This window comes from Galeopterus variegatus, unplaced genomic scaffold (genome assembly GCF_000696425.1).
Source record: "Galeopterus variegatus unplaced genomic scaffold, G_variegatus-3.0.2 Scaffold21, whole genome shotgun sequence".
NCBI classification, from domain to species: Eukaryota; Metazoa; Chordata; class Mammalia; order Dermoptera; family Cynocephalidae; genus Galeopterus; species Galeopterus variegatus.
Genome location: NW_007726132.1, coordinates 1,593,266 through 1,617,958, shown reverse-complemented (window position 1 = coordinate 1,617,958; position 24,693 = coordinate 1,593,266). Strand labels below are relative to the sequence as shown.

Sequence of the window (24,693 nt, the reverse complement as noted above, 5' to 3'; positions counted from 1 at the left end):
AAAAAAAAAAAAAAAAAAAAAAAAAAAAAAAAAAAAAAGAAGTGAATACGGAACTTCCCACTGTCTCTGAGAACTGGATCGTGGAACTTGCCCTGAGGTCTTGTTTTTTGCACAACGTAGACCCTTTCACTGGACTGCTAAGCGTGACCTTCCGTCTCCTTTGCATAGCTCATCTGATGTCTACCAGCTGCACACACATGGAAGGTCAGAAACAGGGAAAGTGCTCATTGCTCTTGCGTTGTGTATTTCTCTCTCATTCATGAATTCAAGAATATTTGGGTGCCTACAAAGTAGTCAATGCTGTTCACTGCTGAGGATGAGCCAGGAGGAAATCTCAAAGGGGGAGACCTGCATCCAAACAGTGGGGAGCTGGTGGCCACTTTCCTCTGCACTGTCTGTCTACTGTGCATAAAACAGGCATGGCCTGGCAGCTGAAGGCAGCTCAAAGTTGGTGACAGAGAGCTCAATGAGCTTTGTCATCTGTGAGGAGTCAAGCTGGCAGGACCACACTGAAATAATAATAATAATAATAGTGTTTAATTTGAGATGTAATGAATTTCACAAACAGCCAAATAATACTTCACAAAGTGGTTTGGATATATATACAAAGTCCCTCCTTACCAATTTGCAAAAGAGACCAGCGTTTCTCAGTCTGAGCCAAATTGACATTTAGCGCTGGTTAACCCTTTGCTGTGGGGTGCTGTCATGTGCACTGTAAGATGCTGTGCAGTGTCTGTCCCTGAACACCACCTGCTCAATGCCAGTAGCACACCAGACCACCAGTCCTGACCACCAAAAATGTCTCCAGACACTGCCAAGTGTTCCCTGGGCACAGAATCATTCTCCAGTCAAGAATCACACTTCAAGAGATCACTTTCTCTGAGTTCATGTTTATTAAAAATGATATAAATAAATAGTGCATCACTGGACGGATTTAGTCCATGCATGGACATATGTAAGTACACACGAGATCTTCATGAGCACTTATGATCAAATAAAGATCCTGTGGACATGCTGGTCTGACCCCACACGCCCAGCTCCACGTCTCTAGTGATTGTAATAATAGGTAGATACTGCAGAGTTCTCATAAGATGAACCCAAAGCCAAGACCCAAGGCTGAAGAGCAAAACCCCATGACTGAACAGGTGGCGGAGAGTACACTGGAGTAACTGAAAATCAGCATGGAACCTACACCAAAAGCCTGAATCCAGACAGTCTGGAAAAGAAGTGGTATTCTGTCTCCAGAGACAGCTCATGGGAAACCAGGGCGAGTGAGACTAGAGTGGCCTGAAATGCCTCCTAAACTCTCTGTCCTCTGTTGTCAGTTCTTAAGTCCACAAAGAGTGCATTGGTAATAAATGTTGTCACAACAATTGCAGACACCAATGAGCTCATTTTGTTGATAGGGAAACAGAGCTGCAGAAAACTTGCCCAAACCACTCAAGCTTCTTATGGGTCCCTCATGCCAGAGATCAGATAATTTATCATTTATATAAAAACAATCGCCAACGTGAGAATCAGGAAACAAACAGGTGAACTGAGGTGGTTTCTCAAGTCGCCGAAAATTTTTCAAATGAGCAGAGACTCCCCCCACCTCCCAACCCATTACACCCCACCTCATTCCTTCAGTAAACCAAGACACAATTGTCAAGTGGAACCCTTCTTTCTTCCAGAAGGAGGGTGTGCGTCCCTTTTTGAATGTAGATCAAAAAGCCTACCGTATGTTTTATTTGTAATAATGATAACCATTTATTGATATCTCATCCTGTGCCTGCCTGCCATGGTGCTAACCACTTTAATATATTCTTTCATTTGAAACCTCATAGCAATCCTACCAGACCTGGAATAGTTATTTTCCTCATTCTACAAATAATAAAACACACCCAGAGATGTAAGTCACCTTCCCCAGCTCACCCAGCCAATAAAAATATGGCTTTTCTGCCATCCCATCTCGACACTAGAGAATCCTGACAGCAAGTCAGGATTATAAAGACCCTTGACATTTTTACAAAAATCATAAGTATTCCATATAATAATGTCAAGAAATAAGGTATTTAAAATGGACCCAATAGCTTATGGCTACCTAAGGAGTCATATGAGGTATGAGTAAGATATTATTGCTTAGTAATTATTATAGTCTTTTGCTATATAATGATGTCTTGGTCAATAACAAACTGGATATATGAAGGTGGTGCCATAAAATTATAATGAAGGTGAAAAATTCCTGTTGCCTAGTGATGTCTTAGCCATTGTAACATTGTAGCAAATTACTTTATTTCTTTGTAAATACAATGTAGCTTAACCGTACAGGGTGCATTACGTCTACAGTACAGTAGTGTACCGTAATTTCCTAGATCTTCACGTTCTCTCACACTCAGTCACTGACTCACCCAGAGCAACTTCTAGTCCTGCAAGCTCCATGCATGGTAAGTGCCCTATACAGATGCACCAGTTTTTATCTTTTATGCAATATTTTTACTGTACCTTTTCTACATCTAGATACACGTAGATACACAACTACCATTGTGTTACCATTGCCTGCAGTATTCAGTACAGCAACATGCTGTACAGGCTTGTAGCTGAGCAGCAATACAGTAGAGTGTAGGTGTGTAGTAAGCTGTACCATGTAGGTTTATGCAAGCACACCCTATGAAGTTCCCCCAACGACAAAGTCGCCTGATGGATTTCTCAGAATGTGTCCCCGTAGTTCAGAGATACGTGACTGTATTATCATTGACAATACATAATAGATTGAAGACAATGTTGTCCTGTGTTTTAGGCTTTTTCTGGTCCAGACCCACCAGCAAGAAGGAAAGAGAACATGAGTGACCTGAAAAATCACAGGTAAGAGAATCCAATTGGAGGCAATTATTTCTCTATGTCAACACAATAGACATTCCTAGAAAGGAACCGGGAAGAAACCCCTTTTAACGTCTGGACATCTGAACTCATTTGCAAGAGTATTCGTGTGAAAGGCAGCCTCTAGCATGAGGCTGACCTGCATTAGTCAGGGCCAGTGGGTGAGAAAGGGTAATTGTACTGTATCTACCACTTTGCCAATAACTACCAAAATTAAAAATACCCATCCCTCTGCCCAGCTTCTCCAACCTTAGGACTAGATCTGAAAGATCCGTCTGAACATGTATCAGTTACCAATTGCTGTGTAACAAATTGCCCCAACACTTATTGGCTTCAAACAACACACGTCGATCACCCTGATGCTTTCTGAGTCAGAAATGTGGGCTAGGCTGAGCTGGTCCTCAGAATCAGAGTCCCTCACGAGGCTGTGGAGCAAAAGACTAGGTATAATTTAACTTTTTAAAAAAATTTAACATGTTTAGTTATTATTAGCATATTCATTTTTATGAATCATAATATTTCTTTATGCCCTTTGCCTGACCTATCACTTCTCAAACCTCTTCCTCCCCTTCCCCCCATCTCTAGTATCCTTAGGTTTGTTCTCTCCTTCTGAAAGTTCAACATACTGTTGTGGTCTTTTCTTTCTTTCTTTCCTTTATTCCTTCCTTCCTCCATCCCTCTCTCCTTCGCTCCCTTCCTTCCTTCCTAGTAGCCAATTATGAGTAAGAACATGGGGCATTTCTGCTTCTTTGTCTGGCTTATTTCACTTAACGTGATTTTCTACAGACTCATCCACGTTGCTGCAAATGGCAGAATTTCATTCTTTATAATTTAATCCTGAGAGCATTTTATACCACGGAATCAAGGTGTGATTGATGGGGATGCAGTTATATCAAAGCTGAATTGGAGCAGGATGCATTTCCGTTCTCACGTGATGGTGGTTCAGTCCTTCACAGGCTGTTGACCACTGATCTGAGTGGTGTCCCTCCTTCCCACGTGCTCATCTCTATCAGGACAAGCATATAAGAGATAAAAGTGCAATGCTTGTGTCGTAAGAATGCTCATTATTTATTTAGCATGCATTGCTGTGCTATCCTCCCATATCACTCAAGGGAAAACTACAGCAGGTGATCTCTATTCCAGAATTTTAATTTGTAACGTAATTGCTTTGAGGACCCATGTACATCTCTCCCAGACCTGGTACGGGCTGGTAGAGAGGCGTGACTAATGAGACAAAGTTAAGGGACATGACACAAAACCCTATTTCTTCTTAATTGCCTCACTCAGTCCTGGAAAGAAGGCTGCAATTTTCTACTCGGTGTCCTAGATCTCTTGGAAGCTCAGGAATGAATTGCTCATGAGCAAAGGGTGTTGTAGACCCCAAAATTCCAAGGAAAGTTTTCCATGTAGGTGCACTGAGGACAGAAAAGGGACTCTTTAGGAAGAAGCCAAACCAATGAGTTAGACTCTACTAGTGGGTTTTCTCCATGATCTTTTATTCCACTTTCAAGTCTCTGCATCTAGGTGATAAGTCCATTGGGGGAATTCTAATTATTTTTCCCCAAAGGTCATATCTTAGATACACCTGTCCTTTTGGGTTTTACTGATATTGCATTTTCAATATTGGACCTGAAGCAGCCAGGCAATTAATACGATGTCAAGTTTGTGGAAAAGGAAATTAAAAGATAGTACGAATGTTCCCATGAACTTTCTGAAGACCCATCACATATACTAATGATCTGACTGAGTTTACGAAATTGCCTTGGAAAGGATGCACATTTTCACACCCAAAAATCCACATTCCGTGGCATGAAAAAGTCTCAAGTTTAAATTATACCCCATCTTTTGCTGCGCATGCCAGGAAGCAATTCTGCCAAGAGCAGAAATTTTGCTTAAAGTAACTTTGCACAGATCATAACGTTTATTCTCGTATGCTGTGGACTGGTCTGCAACTCAGGAAATTGCTCAGTCTTTTTTCTCGTTTTTCTTGCTATTGTCATCATGATATTATATTTTTTCCCTTGCATCTCTTCTCATGTCCCTCTTATTTTCTTCATTTTTATTTCTCCGATTCATGCTATTTCTTCTTTATATGTTTTATCTCTCTGTCCTGCAAATTTTTCCACTTTCTGCTTTTACTGTGAAATAGGCAGCAGAAAGAACACACATTTAGATTTAAAATCAGCAAAGAGCACCTAAGGGCGTATAATACGATGTAACAACCCTCTATATTGTCAGCAGTGTCTCATACCTTATCTCTGTTATAGTAATAAAGCCTCCTTACACGGCTATTTCTTATTTTATTACTTTGGGTCTTCGTTTCTGACTTTATAGCAAGTGACTATCCTCATCTTCCTGCAATGCATTTATATAAAATATTTACATAAATTTGTAGCATGTGTTTATATCATGGCAAAATCAACAAAAGACTGGACAGTGATAACTTTTTTTTTCCGGCTCAATTTCCCTTCTCAGATAATTAACCGCCTTGTCTGTATTTGCAGAGCTGTACTAACATCTCTACCTTTAATTATGCCTTTGCATCACGGGCTTATCTGATTTCATAAACACAAGCAATCCTATCGTCCTGGGGACTCTCGTTCTGATGTTTTGTTAGAAACTCACGGAACGCACCATTCTGGAATTCTGGAATTTCCCGCGGCTGTGCTCCTATAATAGATGCCTGGTTTCTTGGATCATGTTATCCCTTGAGTTTCTTTTCAATTTTACTGGGACGCATCCTCAAGAAAGAGTCAAATTCAAAACAAAATTCAAACTCGAAACGACTGGTTCAAGCCTAGCCTCTATCTCTGAGCATCTGAAGCCTCCATCCCTAGGATGTGACATTCCACTCCCATCCCAACAAGACGACGTTTGTCATGTTCATTTATCTCTGGGTCCGTGTTCTGATCTGGAGCACGTCTCTTCTGTTCCTTGTGCTAGAATTTCATTGTTTCTCTTTCCAGCTGGAGCCCTGTTTCCTTCAGTTTTGAAAAACATGTTTTTAAAATTATTTCCCTATTACTATTCTTTGCTCATTTTTTTCTGACTTCATTTTCAGAAATTGCTTTATTTTTTTTCTTTCTACATATTGGGTTATCTGAATGGATCTACTAAATACTCCTTTACTGTCTCCTATTTTCTATCTTCCTCAATTTTGTCTTCCAACAGTTCTGCTAAATTTTAGCCACGTAGTCTAATTTCAAAAGGCTATTTCTTACTCTGTTCATTTTTTATAGCATTTTGTTGTTTTATGGATGCAGTAAAACCTCATCTCCTTAAGGGTAGTACAGGATTTTGTTTAATTTTGTATTGGGTGGGGGTTTTTTTTCATTTTTTCTTTTTATTTTTTCTGGTGGCTGGCTGGTACGTGGATCCAAACCCTTGACCTTGGTGTTATAAAACCACACTCCAACCAACTGAACTAACCTGCCAACCTCGTCTTTTATGATCACGATTTCTTGTGTTACATTTATTTGGCTGGTTTCTCTCTAATGTGGGAAGATTTCCTCAATTTTTGGATAGTCTGTGCTATCTGTTAATATTTAATCTAGCAGAATAAAAGAAGCTGGCTGGAAACAGAGTTGGGTCTCCTTAACGAGGCGATTGGGAGAGAAGCTTGCTTCTGAATTGGAGTTTGCTCCCTCAACATGAACAGCTGGGCCACATCACCTTTTCCAGAAAATAATGCTCCAGAGCCTTTTCAGAAGAGCAAACGGGATAGCAGACACCTGGCTGGTCACGTTCCTGGAATGGGACAGCATACCAGGAGTTGGGGGAGGAGGAAGAGGTTATTCCATTTTCTGTGATGCATGTTTTTACCTATTCCCAGTAGACTTTTGTGGAGGGGGACGGTTGTTCTTATTTGTTGTTACCTCCACGTTTGGTATTCCCCAAATCCCAGAGTCACTATCATTTGGTGTTATCAGAGGTGTCTCTTTTCCTTCATGGGTGTGAAGCCAAGAGCTTCAACCCCTCCATGGTCAAATGTTCAGCTGATCTCCTTGTTAGACCACAGACCCATTCCCCTCCCCATTAGGCCCCATTCCTCCAAATCCCAAATCTCTTCTGGTTCATTTCTCTTCTTTGTGGCTTCCTATCATAATATCTCTGCTCAATGCCCATCTTCTAAAATTTCTCAAAGCTGAACATGGTGTATTGTCTGCTTTTCCTTTCGCAGGAGTTAAATGCACATGATCAGTTCACCATGTGTAATGGGAAGCCTCCAGTTTTGATTCTGTTACTTCAAAGCCAAGATAGTTATTGCATGTCCCTGCCCCAAAAGAAAAACATAGCAGATAGGTATTCTTGATTGTTAGAACCATTTCTTATACCAGTTTGTGCTTAGTAAATACAAGCAACAGAGAAAGCACCAGAGCATGCATGCATATAACTGTGTGCATTTGAGATGTTGAAGTGCATTAATTGTCTGCTGCTGGGTAACAAATGATTCTAAAACTTAGTGACTTCAAAATAAACATCTTGTGTGTCACACAGTTTCCATGGATCAGGAACTGGGAAGTGGATTATCCCAGGGGTTTTGACTCAGTCTCTCCCATTATGTGGCCACCAAGACATCAGTAATATGAAGGCTTGACTGGGAATGGAGGGTTGGCTTGCTAGGTTATGCCGTCACATGTCTGACAAACTGGTGTCAGTGTTAGGCAAGAGGCTTCAGCTCTTTTCTACATATATCAATCCACAGGGCTGCTTGAGTGTCCCCACAACATGGCGGCCAGCTTCTCTCAGACTGAGTTTTCCAAGAAAACACAGGCAGAAGACACAATTTTTTTTATGACTTAACCTCAGAAATCACACACCATCATTTCCACCATACCCTGCATCGATCACACAGAGCAGTCCTGTTTATAGAGAGGAGAATCTGCCTCAGGGTATAAACACCAAGCAAGAATCATCAAGGGCCATCTTGGAGGCTGGCTACCTCATAAGGCTATTTCTGAGGATTTTAACAGAGACCAAAATCATGCAGTTGTACCTGACACTTAAAATAGAAGCTATCTTGTCCCTCAGCAAATTGTGGTTATTCATTAGCAAATGAATGAAGAATCACTGGAAATGAAGTTTTAACACAGACATCCAAAAACATTTTAACGCCTCTACATTTTAAATGAATTCCCTTGCCAAATACTAAGATTGGTTTCATATTGTGTCTTTCTTTGCAGGGACTATTCACCTCTAATGGTATTTCTGTGCTTGTGTGTCCAAACGACCATGCCAATTCACACCAAACCGAATATCGTACTGATTTTGGCAGATGATCTAGGAATTGGTGATGTCGGCTGCTATGGAAATGATACTTTAAGGTAATGAGCTGTTTTTGAAACTTAAATGTTAAGTTTCCTCCAATAGGGGGTTTAGCTACTAAATTTCCCATAAATATGCGAACAAGAATATAGCATCCATACATAAGTGAAGGTTTTATGTTTTGTTTTGTTTTGTTTTTAATTCCAATAATCTCAGATCTTCAGAGGAAAGACTATAAGCTAAGCCATAAAAGAAATTCAGTTAAATTCAGTTAAGTTTGCCTGTCATCAGTTCTGTGCTGAAAGGAAGATTCTGGGGAATATCACAGGGTCAAGAACCAGCCTTGCAGGTCAAACAATTCTATCTAAATGGACAAAAATGTAATTCATTGAATCGTTACCTCATATGAGCCTATATTTTATAGGGGAAAGTTGGTTTTCAATTTATGTGTGTGTTTTGCTTTAAAGATTGTAGTGAGTGTGTACTTGTGTGCATTTGTGTGTGTTTGTGGGTTGGTGTAGCAAGCTTTATTTTACATCTGAGTAAATCCTGACTGTCTGGCTTGCTTCTTTTAACAGATACAAGTGTGTATTTCAACCTTTGTGAGTTTAGTTAGTGTTCTGCCATGATCCAGAAGTTATACTGGCAAGAAATGTTGAGGCTTTTTGCATTGACTGTATACATACATATATCTTTTTTTATGAAATGCATCAGTTAAGGAGGCATCCACAAATTATAATTTATTTAGGAGCCTTCTGAACCTTTTCAAATGAGATGAAGATCATTCATTTTGCTCATGGAAAACACTAGAATGTGTCTAGGGTATTTTAAACTTGGGAGCTTTTTCTGACCTTCAGTAGCCTTTTTATTACTGCATTAGAGGTGCACTTGGGTGCTTTATAATTTAGAATTCTAGTATAGTGGTAAGACTGGGGACAGGAGCCAGCTCTTAGCTCCTCTGTGAGGTTTAGCACCTCATGGTTACCAATTGCAATAAAAGAGAACATTTCATTTGGCCATTGGAGGTGTTCTGTGCTGGTGAGGTCCACCAGAATAGTGGCTTAAACTGGTTTTTGCTGTCTCCTAAAGGAGGCCACTCAAGGGTGCTTTGAAGAGGACATTTTCTGGGTGATTGTCATGGACTGGGAAAGTATTGGGGGACATCTGGAGATAATCAAAGGTTACAAAATTGCACTTATATAGAATGAACAAGTTTAGAATTCTAACAAACAGCATAATGACTGTAGTTAATAATATCATATTGTACACTGGAAATTTGCTAAAAGAGTAGACTTTAAGTTTTTTTACCACCTTTAAAAAAAAACAGAAAGTAGGTGAGATGATGGCTACATTAATTTGCTTACCTGTAGTAATCAGTTCACTATGTACATGCATAGCTGAACACACCATACACCTTAAATATATACAACAACAACATCAAAAATAAAATATTCTATGCAGAAAAGAAGATGATGCTTTCTGGGCTTCTGGCTCCAGCATAGTTAAAAAGGCCCTGGGATAGACCCAGATTCAAGCCACGGCTTTTTCTTTGGGTAGAGGGAGGCTTGTCCTGGCTTATGTATAAAATCCATTTCAGCTCCAAAGTTCAATGGTTCCTAAGAGAGTCCTATGGTAAAGCCCAGAGAAACTTTGGGTCTTCCACTCTGTGGACAACCATCAATGCTGCACAAGTAACCAGGAGCTCACTGAGAAAGAATATCCCCTTTTTACACACCAGTTAGCTCGCTCTTGAAGTTGTGCTGTTTTCTTTTTTAGGTATATATTCAACTACCATTTGTTGGCTCCTAGCAGAATGATTACACATGCATTATCTTACTAACCATCAGAACAGACTTGAGGGGTACTTGGTATCAGTAATATTTGGTATAAGGGATATTATCTAGAAGACATCTGTCTCTGCTCATATAGGCAGCTGTTGCAAATTGCCACAAACTAGGTGTCTTTAGACAACAGACCGGTGTTCTTCAGAGTTCTGGAGACCAGAAGTCTCTTCCATGCCTTGCTCCCAGCTTTTGGTGTTTGCTGACAATCTTTGGCGTTCCTTGGCTTGCAGAAGCATCACTCCAATCTCTGCCTTTGTCTTCATGTAGCCTTCTCTTTGTGTCATGTCTGTGACTTTTTCTTTGAAAAGAGACACTTGTCATTGGACATAGGGGCCACTTTAATAAAGATGGTCTCCTCCTTAACTTAATTAGTGGAGATGCCTATTTATAGACTCCACATGTATGTATCTTTTGGGGTGGCCACTATTCAAACCTGACCACCCTATGCCGTCCAAATGAAAATGGAAACTCCCAATTCAAATAAACGTCCGCAAACTTCACGGTCACTACATAATTCGGTGATTAAACCCAGATCTTTCAACCACAAGTCTTTTTCTTCCCTGTTGGAAGTTCTCCTGATCTAGGAATTACACATTACACATAAAAGACAATGGACATAAATCTATTGATAACAAAAGCAAACGTTTTATTGTAAAACTTGCAAATGTCTGTGTGGAGACTTTATCCAAAAAAAAGTGATGCACAACTTGTAAGAAAACTAGTTTCTCTTGGCTTACATTGAACAAATGTTACTTTGTAGTCACTACCATGTGGACTTTTTTCGAGTAAACTTAGGATAAAACAAGGTTTGTCTTTTTTTATTATTATTATTTAAGTGTAATTTTTCTTTATTTTTTATTTTTTTTCTCCAAGATGTTTTATGTTCTTGATACAGCTGACTGGTTCAGGGACTGAACCTGTGATCTTGGTGTTATAAGGCTGTGCTCTAATCAACTGAGCTAAACAGCCAGCCCTAGGTGCAGTTTTTCAAGAAAAACTCAATACGATATCTTTCCTTTCATATTAATGCTTCAGCAATTTTATAAAGCGGATCAATTTAGAAAAATGTGTGAGATTTTTATCAGTTTACCCCGAATCTTAGTGAATGATTTGCTTTTTTCTACTTCAAAGCCTCTGTTGTATCAATATCCTCAGGGATTTTCTCCTCTTCAATTCAGCGGCTGCTGTCACGCAGCCAGAATCCTGATTGTTGAACGCTTCGGGCTAAAGGTTGAGTGGCTCTCAGACATCCCTTTTAATGACTTCATGAAACTTTCCATATTTTGTGAGACTTGCATCTGCTATTTGGAGTCAATCTACTTTGTCTTTGCATCAGACTGTTGCAAACCCTGTGCTGTGCAAGAGATGTTAGACCCAGGGTGGGCATCCTAGTCCCTTTTTGCTGCTATAGCAAAATACCACAGACAGACTGGGTAATTTGTAAACAGAAATTAATTTCTCATGACTCTGGAGGCTGGGACATTTGAGATCAAGACACTAGCAGGTTCTTTGCCTTGAGAGGACACTTCCTAAAATGCTCCATATTTTAATATCACCAAAACTGGGTGAATTTCGGAGGAGACAACATCATTCAAACCGTGGCACTGGGTATCAATGACAGTATTGAGTGGGGAGGAATTTCAAGTGGGAATTAACTTTCAAAGTGGCCAATTCAGCAGGAACCCACTGGTGTGAAGATGTTTCTGGCTTCTCTGTACTGTCTCATGATCAAGGATGAAGCTGATCAGAGAAAACCATCACTCTCCAGCCATGTGGGTCACCTCTGCATCCAGTTCTGACTGTTTCTCCCATTTTTTTTTTTGTGGCCTCTTTTTTTTAGGACTCCCAATATTGACCGGCTTTCAAGGGAAGGTGTCCGTCTCACCCAGCACATTTCTGCAGCATCCCTCTGCACACCCAGTAGGGCAGCCTTCCTGACCGGACGATACCCCATCCGATCAGGTGACTATAGCTAATAATGATGTATTGTATTCTTAAAAAGTATAAAGAGAGTTGACATTTTGTGCTCTTACCACAGAAAGGATAACTATGTGAGCTAACGTGCATGTTAGTTAGCTAGACTGAACCATTCCACAATGTATACATACTACAAAGCATCATGTTGTACACTTTGAATAATTGCAATTTGAAGCAGTGTGCAAGCCGATAGCATTGATCTGATCATTACATCTTGTGCACGGGTGCTAATGGTCAGCTCGGTGCCCCATGAATAAGTATAATCAATAAAAATCAATTAATTCTTTCCTTTAAAAAATTTAAAGTTATCTGTCAATTAAAAAAAAAGTCTGGGGAAAAGAGGGGGGGCAAAGGGAGAGGTTGGTTAATGGATACGAAATTATAGCTGGATAGAATAAGTAAGATCTAGTAGAGGACAGTGGTGCTAGGCATGAATAGTTAACAATAATTGATTGTTTTCAATTGGCTAGAAAAGAGGAGCTCAATGCTGTCATCCTAAAGAAATGATACATTTTTACTGTGATGAATATGCTAACTACCCTGATTGGATCATCACACCTTGTACACATGTTTTGAAATATACCTCTAAGTGGGCCGGTTAGCTCAGCTGGTTAGAGCAGGGTACTGATAACACCAAGGTTAAGGGTTCAGATCCCTGTATCTGCCAGCTTCCAAAAGAAAAAGAAAAGAAAAGAAATATAACTCTCTACCCCACAAATATGTGCAATCAATATGTGTCAATTTAAAAATAAATAAGGAACTCAAAAAAAGTGATACATTCAACAGGAAAAAAAAAATCCTGCCCGTATTCCTTACTGGTAGGTGGGGCTATCTATGCCTCTTTGCCCAGATACTTACAATCAGCCTAAGTTTGTTTAGAAGAAGCAAGTTCAGATAGGAGTGTGTATCGGAGGGTGGTGTGCTCTGTGAGTGGGGGACCCAGGTGGGCAGCAGAATTTGGTTTTCTCTGAGCAGGTATTTAGATTCATGACAGATGATGAAAGCTTGGCAGAAAGAGTGGTGACTGAAAGTGAGATTTTGCAGAAGGAGAGAAAAAAAGGGCAAGATGCAATGGGTGGACTGGTGTCCCCCAAAAGTGACATGGAGTACCTGAGCCTCTGGTACCTGTGAATGTGACCTTATTTGGAATAATGGTTTTTGCAGGTGTAATTAAGTTACTTTTGAGATTAGATCCTCCTGGATTAGGATGACTCTAAATCCAATGACAGATGTCCTTACAAGAGACAGAAGAGGAGACACAGACACAGAGAAGCCACATGAAGATGGAGGCAGAGACTGGAGTGATGCAGCCACAAGCCCAGGGACACCTGGAGCCACCAAGAGCTGGAAGAAACAAGAAGCATCCTCCCCTGGAGCCTCTGGAGGGAGCACAGCCCTGCCACACCTGGATCTCCGACTTCTGCCTCCAGAACTGGAACAGGACACATTTCTATTATTTTAAGCCACTCACTTTGTGATAACTTGTCTCAGCAACCTTGGGAAACTAATATGCAAGATGGATTTAGGGGCTAGAACAGTCCTAGACACTAACTGCTTCCGAGCAAGTGTCCGTCATTACATTTTACCATGGGGTCTGGAAAGCTCCCGTGGATGCTTGAGGTTTCACAGCTGGTAGCAAGGGGGTGGAGTTACAGCCTTGCTTCCCCCCTAGTTAGGACGCTGTCCCACTGTTTCCACAATTCCATGTTTTCAAGCTCCCTGTCTCCTTCCTGTAGCTCACCTGGGCTATAGGTTGTGTGATTCTTCCCCACCCATTTCCTCTGTGTATTAGTATTCCTCTAGTTGTAAGCCACAGAAAACTCAAGAAAAAATGTCTCTATGTTGTTCTATGGCTGCTGTCATATCTGACCTCAAACTTACTGGCTCGAAACAGCACAAATGGATCACCTCCCAGTTCTGGAGGTCAGGAGCCAGAAAGGAGTCTCACTGGGCTGAGATCTAGGTGTCAGCAGGGTCAGTTCTCTTTGGAGGCTCCAGGGGAGAAGTCTGTTATTTCTTCTTCCTGCTTCTAGACGCTGCTGCATTCCTGGGCTTGGAGCTCCTGCCTCCACCTTCAAAGCCAGCAGTGGCTGGTGGAGTCTTTCTCAGGCTGTGTCAATCTGACTCTCTCCTGTCTTCGAATCTCCCTCCTGCTTGGGATGACACTGGGCCCACCTACAAAGTCCAGAATAAACCCCTCATCTCAAGTCTTAAACTGAATCTCTGCTGCAAAGTCCTTTTTGGTGTGTAAGGTCACAAATTCACAAGTTCTCAGAATTAGGATATGGACATCTTTGGGGACACTATTTTGTCCGCCAAAGGGGATTGGGATGAGGACATCTTTCATGACATTATTGTGTCTTACCACAAAGGGATTAGGATGTGGACATCTTTGGGGCCATTATTCTATCTGCCACACGGGTTTAAGATGTTGACATCTTTGGGGACCTTATTTTGTCTGCCTGAATGTCTTAAACAACACAAATGAAAAGGGTGGGGAGTGGGATGGAGGCAGGTGCCCACTGGTTTATTTCACTAGAGCACAGTGACAGTTGCATGTTAGGATGGGTCTGTTCTAGCCTCCGTGGTCAAGTGGCATGAATGATACTTGCTTTATTCATTTAGCTTTTGTAACAAAGCAGTCAGGGATGGATCCGTGTCAGGTGTAGCTGAATATCCAGGATTTGAAAATGTCCCCACTACCAATATTTCTCCATCCTGTGCCTGTCATCTCTCTTGGGTTGGTTTCCTTCCTAGAGCAAGTCCTTACCTATGTTCGGAAGACAGCCCCCAGCTGATAGAAGATTCTTCACCTGACTTCTCTGAGGCCATCAGGAAAAGAAGGGCCTATTCCCTCCAATATTTCCTTCGACGTTCCCAGAACCAAGTCCTGTGACATAAACTTGGGTGACATACCCCTCCTCCAACCAGTGTCTGTGGCTTCAAGCCCTCCACCAACAGGCCATAGGTCAGTTCCACCATGTGGGTAGACATTGGGGACCTCAGGGTTCCAAAGAAACCAAGCCCCATTGCAAAAGGAAGGGAGAGCATCCACCGGGTTGGCAGACGCAGTTAACGCCCCTCAATTTTCCACTGGATTCTTCTGTTCGTAAAGCCCATCGATGAGAACAAAAGTGAACAGCCTGGTGTGGAGTGTTTGACAATGTCCCACAGTCATAGGTCAGGGAATGTAGTGTGTCATGCAGCAGAGAATGAAAATTTGAAGGCAGGTGAGTCTGCAGGTTGGGTCCTTCATTCCCCGTTCTTTATCTTTTCCCCCCAATTCAGGGATGGCTTCTGATGAATCTCGAGTCTTACTTTGGACGGCTGCATCTGGAGGCCTCCCTGCCAATGAAACCACCTTTGGCAAGATACTGCAGCAGCAGGGCTATACCACCGGGCTGGTGGGTAAGGATTCCTTGGTATTTTGTAGATGTTGTTGTTTTGTATCACCTTCCAAATATACACTAGCGAAAGGAGCCAAGACCAAATCCCCACTAAATACACAAGGACAAGCAATATTATGGGGGAAAAAAGTATTGAGAAACTTCTGAAGGTTTTATACAGAGTGGGGTAAATGCATTCTTATTAAAAGAAAGGGATTTCAGTGAATCAGCCCAGGGTGTGGTTACCCCACAAAATGCAATGTGGTGTATCGCCAATGAAAGAAAGAATGTTCAAATGAGATTTCAAAGTTATATGCAAAATTAGTTGTTGTCCTAGCAGTAATAAAACTGTCCACTTGTGTCATCTTCTCTAGCAGACGTTCATCAATCATAGTCTTTTACAAGCTGACATCTAACGCAGAGATCTGAATTATTATTATTATTAATTATTATTATTGTTATTGTTATTATTATTATTATTATTTTATTGAAACATAATTGATTATACATATTTGGGGGTACAGCATTGACTGTCATCACCTGTGTACAACATGTGATGATCAATATTATTGGCATATTCATTATTACAAATTGTAATTATTCTTTGTGCCCCTCATCCAGTCTCTCTCCAACCGCCCAACATTCTGACTTAATAACATTATATAATGTTATTCAGAAAGAGGTTTCAATCCTATAAGAAGCCTCCGAGTTCAGGATATGATGTCAGAAAGCCGGGGACTGGATCTTCCATTTTTTGTCCGATGGTCCGTCAGTCCTCAGAGACTCCTTTTGTGAACACTGGTGACACTGTTCAGTGCAGTGAGGTTGTTTACAGAAAAACAATCAAAGGGCCGGCCCAGTGGCGCACTGCGCTGGTGCACCGCTTGGGAAGCGCGGCGGCGCTCCCGTCGAGGGTTCGGATCCCACATACAGACCGGTTCCCGCTCACTGGCTGAGCAAGGCGCGGGGGCAACGCCGAGGGTTGTGGTCCCGTTGCCGGTCCCGGTCCAGTGCGGGGGCGACACTGAGGGTTGAGAACCATTGCCGGACACGGAAAAAGACAAAAAAAAAAAAAAAAAAAAAAAAAAAAAAAACAATCAAAGGCTACACAAATGGAAAGATAATAGAACTCTGAGTTCTAAAATACTCTACAATCAGACACTGATTGAACTGCCTGATGATGGAGTAAAAATCAGCATTGAGTTGACCTCATTGACAAAAATAAATGTATTTCACATAAAGAGTCAAATGTTTAGAATAAAACACTTGGCATATGCTATTTTGTGCATGTATAGTTTTTAATATCACGGTCAATCAACATTTTACTATCACACATATCCTTTTACATAGAGGAGGAAAATACACAGAAAATAGAATTTCCAAGGAAAAAATTGACAGTAAAGGGGAAATAATGTTTAATCATGTGATCTATGGAATATTAGTTATACTTTAATAAATTTTAAAAAGTCAGTCTATCTATAGATCAAGGATACATTTGTATGATATTTTACATTTAAACCAAGCACCTTTATTGTATTTTCTGTTTTATTTTATTTTTCTAAGTAATCAACTTTATTTCTGTAGCAGTTTTAGGCTCATGGAGAAACTAGAAGAAAGTATCGATAGTTCATATACCACCCCCTACACACACACACACACACACACACGCACGCATGGACGCGCGCACACACACACACACACACACACATATTTCCTCCTGTTATTAACATGTCACATTAGTGTGGTATATTTGTTACAGTTATGAACCAAAATTGAAACATTATTGCTACACTTCTTGCTATATAATCGAGATGCAAAAAAAAAAGGATTACTCAAAGCAACATGCATGCAATAAGAATACCAAACTCTTCTAAAACTCCTCTGTTAGAAGGAGAAAACTGGGTACAGACCCGATCCAAAGACCCCCTTTATTCTTTATAAAGACCAGGAAATTTCACAAGAAAAATCAGTTGATTCAACCATTTCAAAAGGACACAAAAACATGAGCAATGTGACAAAATTTATCTATGGCTTAGTATGGCTTAAAAAATAGAAACTAGTCACATCATTTAAATTAACCAGGTGACATTCCAAAGTACAATTTGTGGAAAGCTAAATTGATCAGACTGCGATCCTTATCAAACCCAAAATATAACCTCTCCCTGAATGATTTAAGCAAAACTTACATTCTTATGACAATTGTCTCTAAAGTTTCCACCAACAAACAGCTTGCCCTTAGCAAAGCATTTTTCACATTTTTCCCTACAGAAATTCTTCCAACTTCTTTTAATAATAATCAGTATGTTAAATAGTCAAAATACATAATCCCATCCCTCAACAGTGATTAGAATTGTTTAGATGGCCTTTGGCCTCACTATGTGTGAGCTTTTGCCCCCTAAATTGAAGGCTTTTGCCCCATGCATGCATGCCCTAAAAACCCTGTTCTAAAAATCAACTGAGAATTAAGATTTCTAACCCTCTACACATTATTATCGACTCAGTTTTACATGAGGGTTCTCTCTTTGTGTTGCACAGTATGACGGTTTTGTCAAACGTGTAATGTCATGCATTCACCTGACAGTACCATACAGAATAGTTTTACTGCTCTAAAAGTCCTCTGACTTCCACCTGTTCTTCCTTCCTGCCCTCCTGGAACCCAGGCAAGCACCGATTTTTTTCCCCATTACCTCAAACACTTATCGTTTCCTCGTGTTGGGAACATTCAAAATCCTCTCTTGAATTTAATCAGAAGTATGCAATAAATGGTTGTTAATTATAGTCACCCTACGGTGCTGTAGGACACTGGACATTATTATTCCTGTCTAGCTGTACGTTTGGATCTGCTCACCAAGCTCCCACTAGCCTCCCCTCCTTCCACCCTTTCCAGCCTCTGATAACCACCATTTCTCTCTATTTCTACGTGGCCAACGTTCTTAGCTTCCATGTCTGAGTGAGAACGTGTGGAATTTCTCTTTCCATTCCTGGCTTACTTCACTTAACAAGATCCCCTACAAGCTCATCCGTGTTACCACAAATGACAGGATTCCATGCTTTTTTATGGTGGAGTCACATGCCCTGTGTCTCTATACCATATTTTATTTATCTGTTCATTTGTTGATGGACACTTGGGTTGATTCCATATCTTGGCTCTTGTGAACAGGGCTGCGATAAACATGGGAGTGCAGAAAATCTCCATAAACTGATTTCCTTTCCTTTGGATATTATACCCAGTAGTGGGATGCATTTTCTGTTTTAAAAGCAGACTCTAGCTGCCTGTCTAGCTCAGTCAGTAGAATAGGAGACTCCTGTCTGAACAACAAACTCAGTTAACTAAATGTCATTTGCTTTGATGTTTGTTAAAAACATGCATTTCTCTTTAAAAAGCCATCCTAGGGTTTCAGCTGGTCGTTTGTGTATTTTTTTTTTTAATTATGCTAGAATACATGTAACATACAATATGACTGGTAAGGGGATCTCAACCCTTGACTTGGTGTTGTCAGCACCACGCTCACCCAGTGAGCAAACCGGCCATCCCTATATGGGATCCGAACCTGTGGCCCTGGTGCTATCAGCACCGCACTTTCCCGAGTGAGCCACAGGCCGGCCCCCATTTTTCTTTTTTTTTTTTGTCTTTTTTGTGACTGGCCGCACCGCGCTCAGCCAGTGAGCGCACCGGCCACCCCTATATAGGATCCGAACCCGCGGCGGGAGCACTGCAGCACTCCCAGAGCCGCACTCTCCCGAGTGAGCCACGGGGCTGGCCCCATCTTAACCATTTTTAAGCATACATACGGTGGCATTAAGTACATTCTCATTGTGGTTTAACCATCACCGCTGTCTACCTCCAGACCTCTTTCCATTTTGCAGAACTGAAACTCTACCCGCATTAAACAAAACATCCCCATTCCCCCTTACCCAAAGCCTCTGAAAACGATCCTTCTTGCTTGCCTTTTTTTTTTGGAGTTTAATCAGGACCCTACCTGTGAGCTTTTCCTAATAACAATCCATCCTACCCATCTTACTCAGTGTGTAGATAAAGACCCACCAAACGCTTTCTGGCTTCAGAAAACCACTTAGCAGGACCAGAGCATCTTCTGGAGTCTTCTCTTAAAACAGAAAATAAATCCCACATCTCCAAGTTCCCACAACAGTTTCAGACTTCACAAAGGCTTTGCTGGCTTCCACTTCTCAAGATTATGTTCCGTCTCATAACACTGTTCCTTCTGGGTACAGGCAAGTGGCACGTGGGAGTGAGCTGTGACACCCGTAATGACCACTGTCATCACCCCCTCAACCATGGATTCCACTATTTTTATGGCACACCGTTGACGCTGGTACTGGACTGCGAAAACAAGCACACGGAAATAGGCCGACGCCAGATGCCCACGTACTGGTTTTACACTAGGATTTTAGCCTTTCTGCTGCTCCTTGTGACCCTTGGTAAGGTGTCTGGCTACCTCCGTGTGTCTTGGAGGGTGGTCAGCATCTTGGGCCTTGGCGTGTTCCTTTTTTTCATCTCCTGGTACTCCAGCTATGGCTTCATCAGGCACTGGGACTGCATCCTGATGAGAAACCATGAAGTTCGAGAACAGTCCATGGTACTAGAGAAGACACCTTCTCTCATACGGAGGGAAGCCATTGCCTTTATCGAAAGGTAATGACCTGCCACCGACACAAATTCCATTTGCCTAGTGGGAATGCAGAAACAAAAGCCTGGGGTATATATTTTTTTCTCTCTAAGTTGCAAAATGCTTTTATGTCCAAGTACATATCTTGTCACCTCTCACAGGGTGACGGAGATGCAAAGGATTAATCAGAGCCCATGTATCCAGATCATTGAGAGGCCCAAAGGGGCTGGACCCAGGGAAATCTCCTTCAAGAGGGGAGACCCCAGGCACAGCCCCGAATCAGGTTTTTCCTCAGCTTTTATTGCACAGGGAAGAAAGTTACAGAAGAAACACAGGTGGTCAATCAATCACAGTGAAAACATAAACAAACTGGCTACATGACAATTTTCATTAAAGCAGGTGTTACTTAAAATAGTCCGGGCAATTTACCATCAAAACGAGTCATAAAAGTAAGCTATGTGACATACAAAAAGAAACAACGAGATAATCACCATGGCAGCGCTTAGTTCCCTAAGAAACTCAAAGAAACAGCTGAGAGTAAGTTGTGGAGCGTCCCCCAGCCACTAACTAGCAGAATAGCCTTGAAGATTTTAGTTCACATACTTTCCCATCGTTTAGGTTTAGCTCTACCAAGGGCAAGTGCCCCCAGAGCAATCACATTTGCTGTGTTACAATTTTCTTATCTACATCAAAGGCCTTAGTCCTGTGAAAGTTTTCTTGGTCTTTCCCAATCTTAGCTTAAACTACAGGACTTTGGTCCCTGCTACAGTAAGAACTTAGGTCCTACTATGTTATAGCCTAAACTAAGGACTTCGGTCCTACTAAGCTAAGGACTTTCGTCCTACGATACGATAGGCTATGGCCCTTTGAAATACATTCGTTTTATTTCTATCTCCTTAATCTCAATATCCTCCACACACATCATACCTCCTGGAGGTGCAAGTGTCCCTAGGTAGATAATTTTTGTCTTAAAATGACGCAGTGTGGGTCAACTAAGAAAATATAGCAAATTTGTTTGCTACATTTATTTTTTATTGTCGAATTATTTATCCTTTTTTTTTTCTTTCTTTTTTTTTTTTTGGTGGGGTGGAAGCAACTGGCCAGTACAGGGATCAAACCCTGGACCTTGGTATTATCAGCACCATGCTCTGACCAACTGAGCTAACCACCCAGCGTTATCTATTTCTTGATGATGTAAAATATTTACATGTTTCCTAATCAGAAATGTAGAAACAGATGCAGTGAGTTATTTCCTTTCTGGCCCAACCTCTAAATTACTCATCTCCCTTCCCCAAAACTACACATTTATTATATGAAAATCTCAAGGGATATTTTATTCATAAGAACCCAAGAATCCATAAACATTCTGTCCCACCCCCACAATTTTTTTCTAAAAGTGTTAAAGTGTATGTTGGTTCTTTCACTTTGCTTGCTAAATTTATACAAGTTGTTTCTGCTTGTAATTTGCTTAGAAAGCTTACTTTCTAAGTGAGTAATTCACTTCCTTTCTAAGTAAGTAATTCACTGAATTGAATTGACTCACATCTTGAATTGCAAGTTCAAGTAATTATGTATAAGCTGCAGTAAATTTTATCGTGAAAATAATCTGCGCACGCTTTACTTTTGAAAATATAATAAGCAATTACTTCATGCTTAAATTGCATGAGAAAATACTAGGGTAGAATTCAATACCATGCATTTCCTTCCAAATAGTCCCATTTTCTCCCCACGGATGTATATTTACAACTCTTTACTGCCTGTCACCCTGCCTGTTGCAATGGAAAGGAATGCTTGGTTCTCAATAGTTGTGTTTAGTCATGCTGGCTCTCTGGATGTCATATCTCATAGGGTGCCTATGCTGCAGTCCTTTATGCCAACAAGCTGACAAAAAGCATCAGCAGAGAGAGCAAGAAATGGGTTTTAAGAGTGTTGAAGCAATTAACTAACTACCTGGAGAATATTCGGTTTTAGGTCTTTCTTTTAAAATTCTTTCATCTATTCAAATTGGTGAGCTGTCTCCCAAATCCTCAAACCTTGTGTGCACAGGCAACCCAATAACAGGGGTCTGTACATACAGCCAAAGGAGTGAGATAGTTCTGCAATTAGATTTGACCTCCTTTTATGGGATCCTAAGAATCTTCCAAGAAACAGACATATTAAAAAACAGGTAGGTAGAGAGATGAATTAGACAGAGGACAGATTATGGTAATGATAGATAAAGAAAAATATCTAGTCTGTGAACTATGGATAGGTAGACGATAGATAGAAAGTAGGTATAAATAGCTAGATAAATAGATGATCGATAATTGATAAGGAGATGATTGATAGGGATAGATGAATAGATACAGAGATATAGATGATTGATAACGTATAAATAGATAAATAGATAACGATCAATTGATGATTGACCTATCAAAGATTGACCTATCTATCCATCCATCCATCTATGTTATTTTCTATCTCCTAGCTGAAGTTTTCTTAAAAAGTTTGCTTTTATTTGTACATATTTATGGGGCACAGAGTTGAACGTCAGTGTCTGTGTGCAGTATGGGATGATCAAACCCGTATTATCAGCACATTCATCATTACAAATCATAATTACTCCCTATCCCCCCTCCCCTTCCCCCTTTCCCACCCCTAGGCCTATTCGCCCTTTCCGAAAGTTCAATTTTTTATTATGGAAAATATTTATTTTATTTATTTATTATAGAAAATATTTACTTACTGTAGAAAAAGTTTTTACCAACTTGCTGAAACCATTTTGATCGATTTTGTTATAACATGCTTAACGATCTCATGTCTGTTTTTTCTTTCTTTTTTTCCCTAGAAATAAGCAGGGGCCTTTCCTCCTGTTCCTCTCTCTTTTGCAAGTGCACACCCCTCTTACAACATCAAAAAACTTCCTCGGGAGGAGCCGGCATGGCTTGTACGGAGACAACGTGGAGGAGATGGACTGGATCGTGGGTGGGTCTCCCAGCAGAGCCCAGTGGGCCCTCAGCTCTGGGGGTCCCCTCCGACGTCTCAGACCTTGTGTCCCACCATGCACGGCCTTCTCCTCCCACCCCCACCAGGAGCAGGGTCTGCTGCCTCCAGCTGTGCCTCCCGGGGCCACAGGCCACCTGTGGGTTTGCAGAACACACTCATTTTTGGGGTCCCAGAGCTACCAAACCCAGCCACCCCCCAGAGTCACTGCAAGCTCTGGAAAGTGCTGAGCCACCCAGTGCCCACCCAGAGTTGCTGGCTTCCTGGGCCTGCAGTACTACCTGCGCACTGCAGGTGTCAGAATGCCCTGGGCTCTGGCTGTGTGCAGAAGGGCCTGAGAGCCCAGTGTAATGAAATTGTCTTAGTGACACTTTTCAAAGAAGTGGGTGCTTTTCTTATTATAAAGTAGCTACTGTTCACTGGAAAATATTTGGAAACCACAGATTCCCTACAGAAAAAGACGGGAAAAGCTATCAGTATTCAGATTTTAGGATCCATATACATTACATACGTGTATATATATGTATATGTATGTGTATGTGTGTGTATACATAATATGTAAAAATATATATAATGTATGTAATATATACACCCAGTAAAATCTGGTTTTACAATATACTAATATGTAACATTAATTAATTATCTAATGTATATTAAATATTAACATCAATATATTGATTTATTACCACCATATATTACAGTATATGTTATATATTATATACTATATATTTTATATATAATAATTATATTATTAATATATTAGTGGAATAATATATTAATATATAATGGTATATAATTAATATAAAATGTTATTGATACATACTATGATATGAAACATTTATATAGGATATAATATAAAGCAGAATAGTATGTCACATAATAGAAAACCTATTTATATTATTTTATATTACATATTAATTATGTAATTGTGCATATAAGTAAATATATGAAAATATGTAGTATATTTAATTTCACACACACACACACACACACACACACACAGACATGCATACAGTCATGCTCTGCCTAATGACATTTTGGTCTGCGACAGACCCTACACACGACAGTGGTCGGAGCATAGGCTGTACTGTATTGTTTAGATATGCAACAGCCTGTACCTTCTATGTTTGTGCAAGTGCACTCTGTGGTGTTCTCACAATGACAAAGTTGCCTAAGGATGCATTTCTCAGAACGTATCCGTGTCGTTAAGTGATGCATGACTGTATGTACGTGTGTGCATAAATATGTTTATGTATGAAAATGCTTTTAACCCAAACAGTATGTTTGTAGTGCTTATTGATCAGGATGAGCCAATGACAGCTAGTGTTAAGAATGCCATTGAGAAATTAGCCCCCAGAGAAAGGGATGGGGGTATGTGGGTGGCTTCAACGGTGGTCGTCTGTAGAAGAAGCAGGCTGGGGCACAGCATGGTGTGGGGAATGTTTCCCCGAGTACGCTGGTCAGATGTCAGGTGGGACTACATTTATATCTTGACCAATCCTTCATTTGCACCTTCTCTAAGAGAAGCAGAGAGCAGAAGTGTCCTCTCTGCATGTGTCACAGCTCATTCTATCAGAGCAAATAAAACCCCTCTCCTTTGAGCCCCTCTGTCATCTTCCTTTCCAGGGACCTCCCTCCTTCTCTGTTAGCCTTTCTGCAAAGTCACAGAGCTCAAGGCAAGGCCACCCCTTCGCTCAGTGGCTGGGTTAATACTGAGCAGCTTCTTACAGGGACCCCCCCCCCCCCCGAAAG

The 24,693-nt window shown here is 40.8% G+C and overlaps 1 protein-coding gene across 2 annotated transcripts in view; it reads left to right on the top strand.

The window, feature by feature from the left end:
* Positions 1–8,058: 8,058 nt before the first annotated feature.
* LOC103586781 (arylsulfatase D-like) overlaps positions 8,059–24,693 on the top strand; it is a 34,639-nt gene continuing 18,004 nt past the window's right edge. The window contains exons 1-5 of one of the 2 annotated variants that reach the window (XM_008568123.1): positions 8,059–8,183; positions 11,809–11,930; positions 15,234–15,353; positions 19,565–19,985; positions 22,787–22,923. In XM_008568123.1, coding sequence (XP_008566345.1) covers positions 8,059–8,183; positions 11,809–11,930; positions 15,234–15,353; positions 19,565–19,985; positions 22,787–22,923 — 925 coding nt within the window. Of the gene's footprint in view, positions 8,184–11,808; positions 11,931–14,778; positions 14,914–15,233; positions 15,354–19,564; positions 19,986–22,786; positions 22,924–24,693 lie in introns of those variants that run through there. The other variant, XM_008568114.1, reaches the window with a different exon arrangement.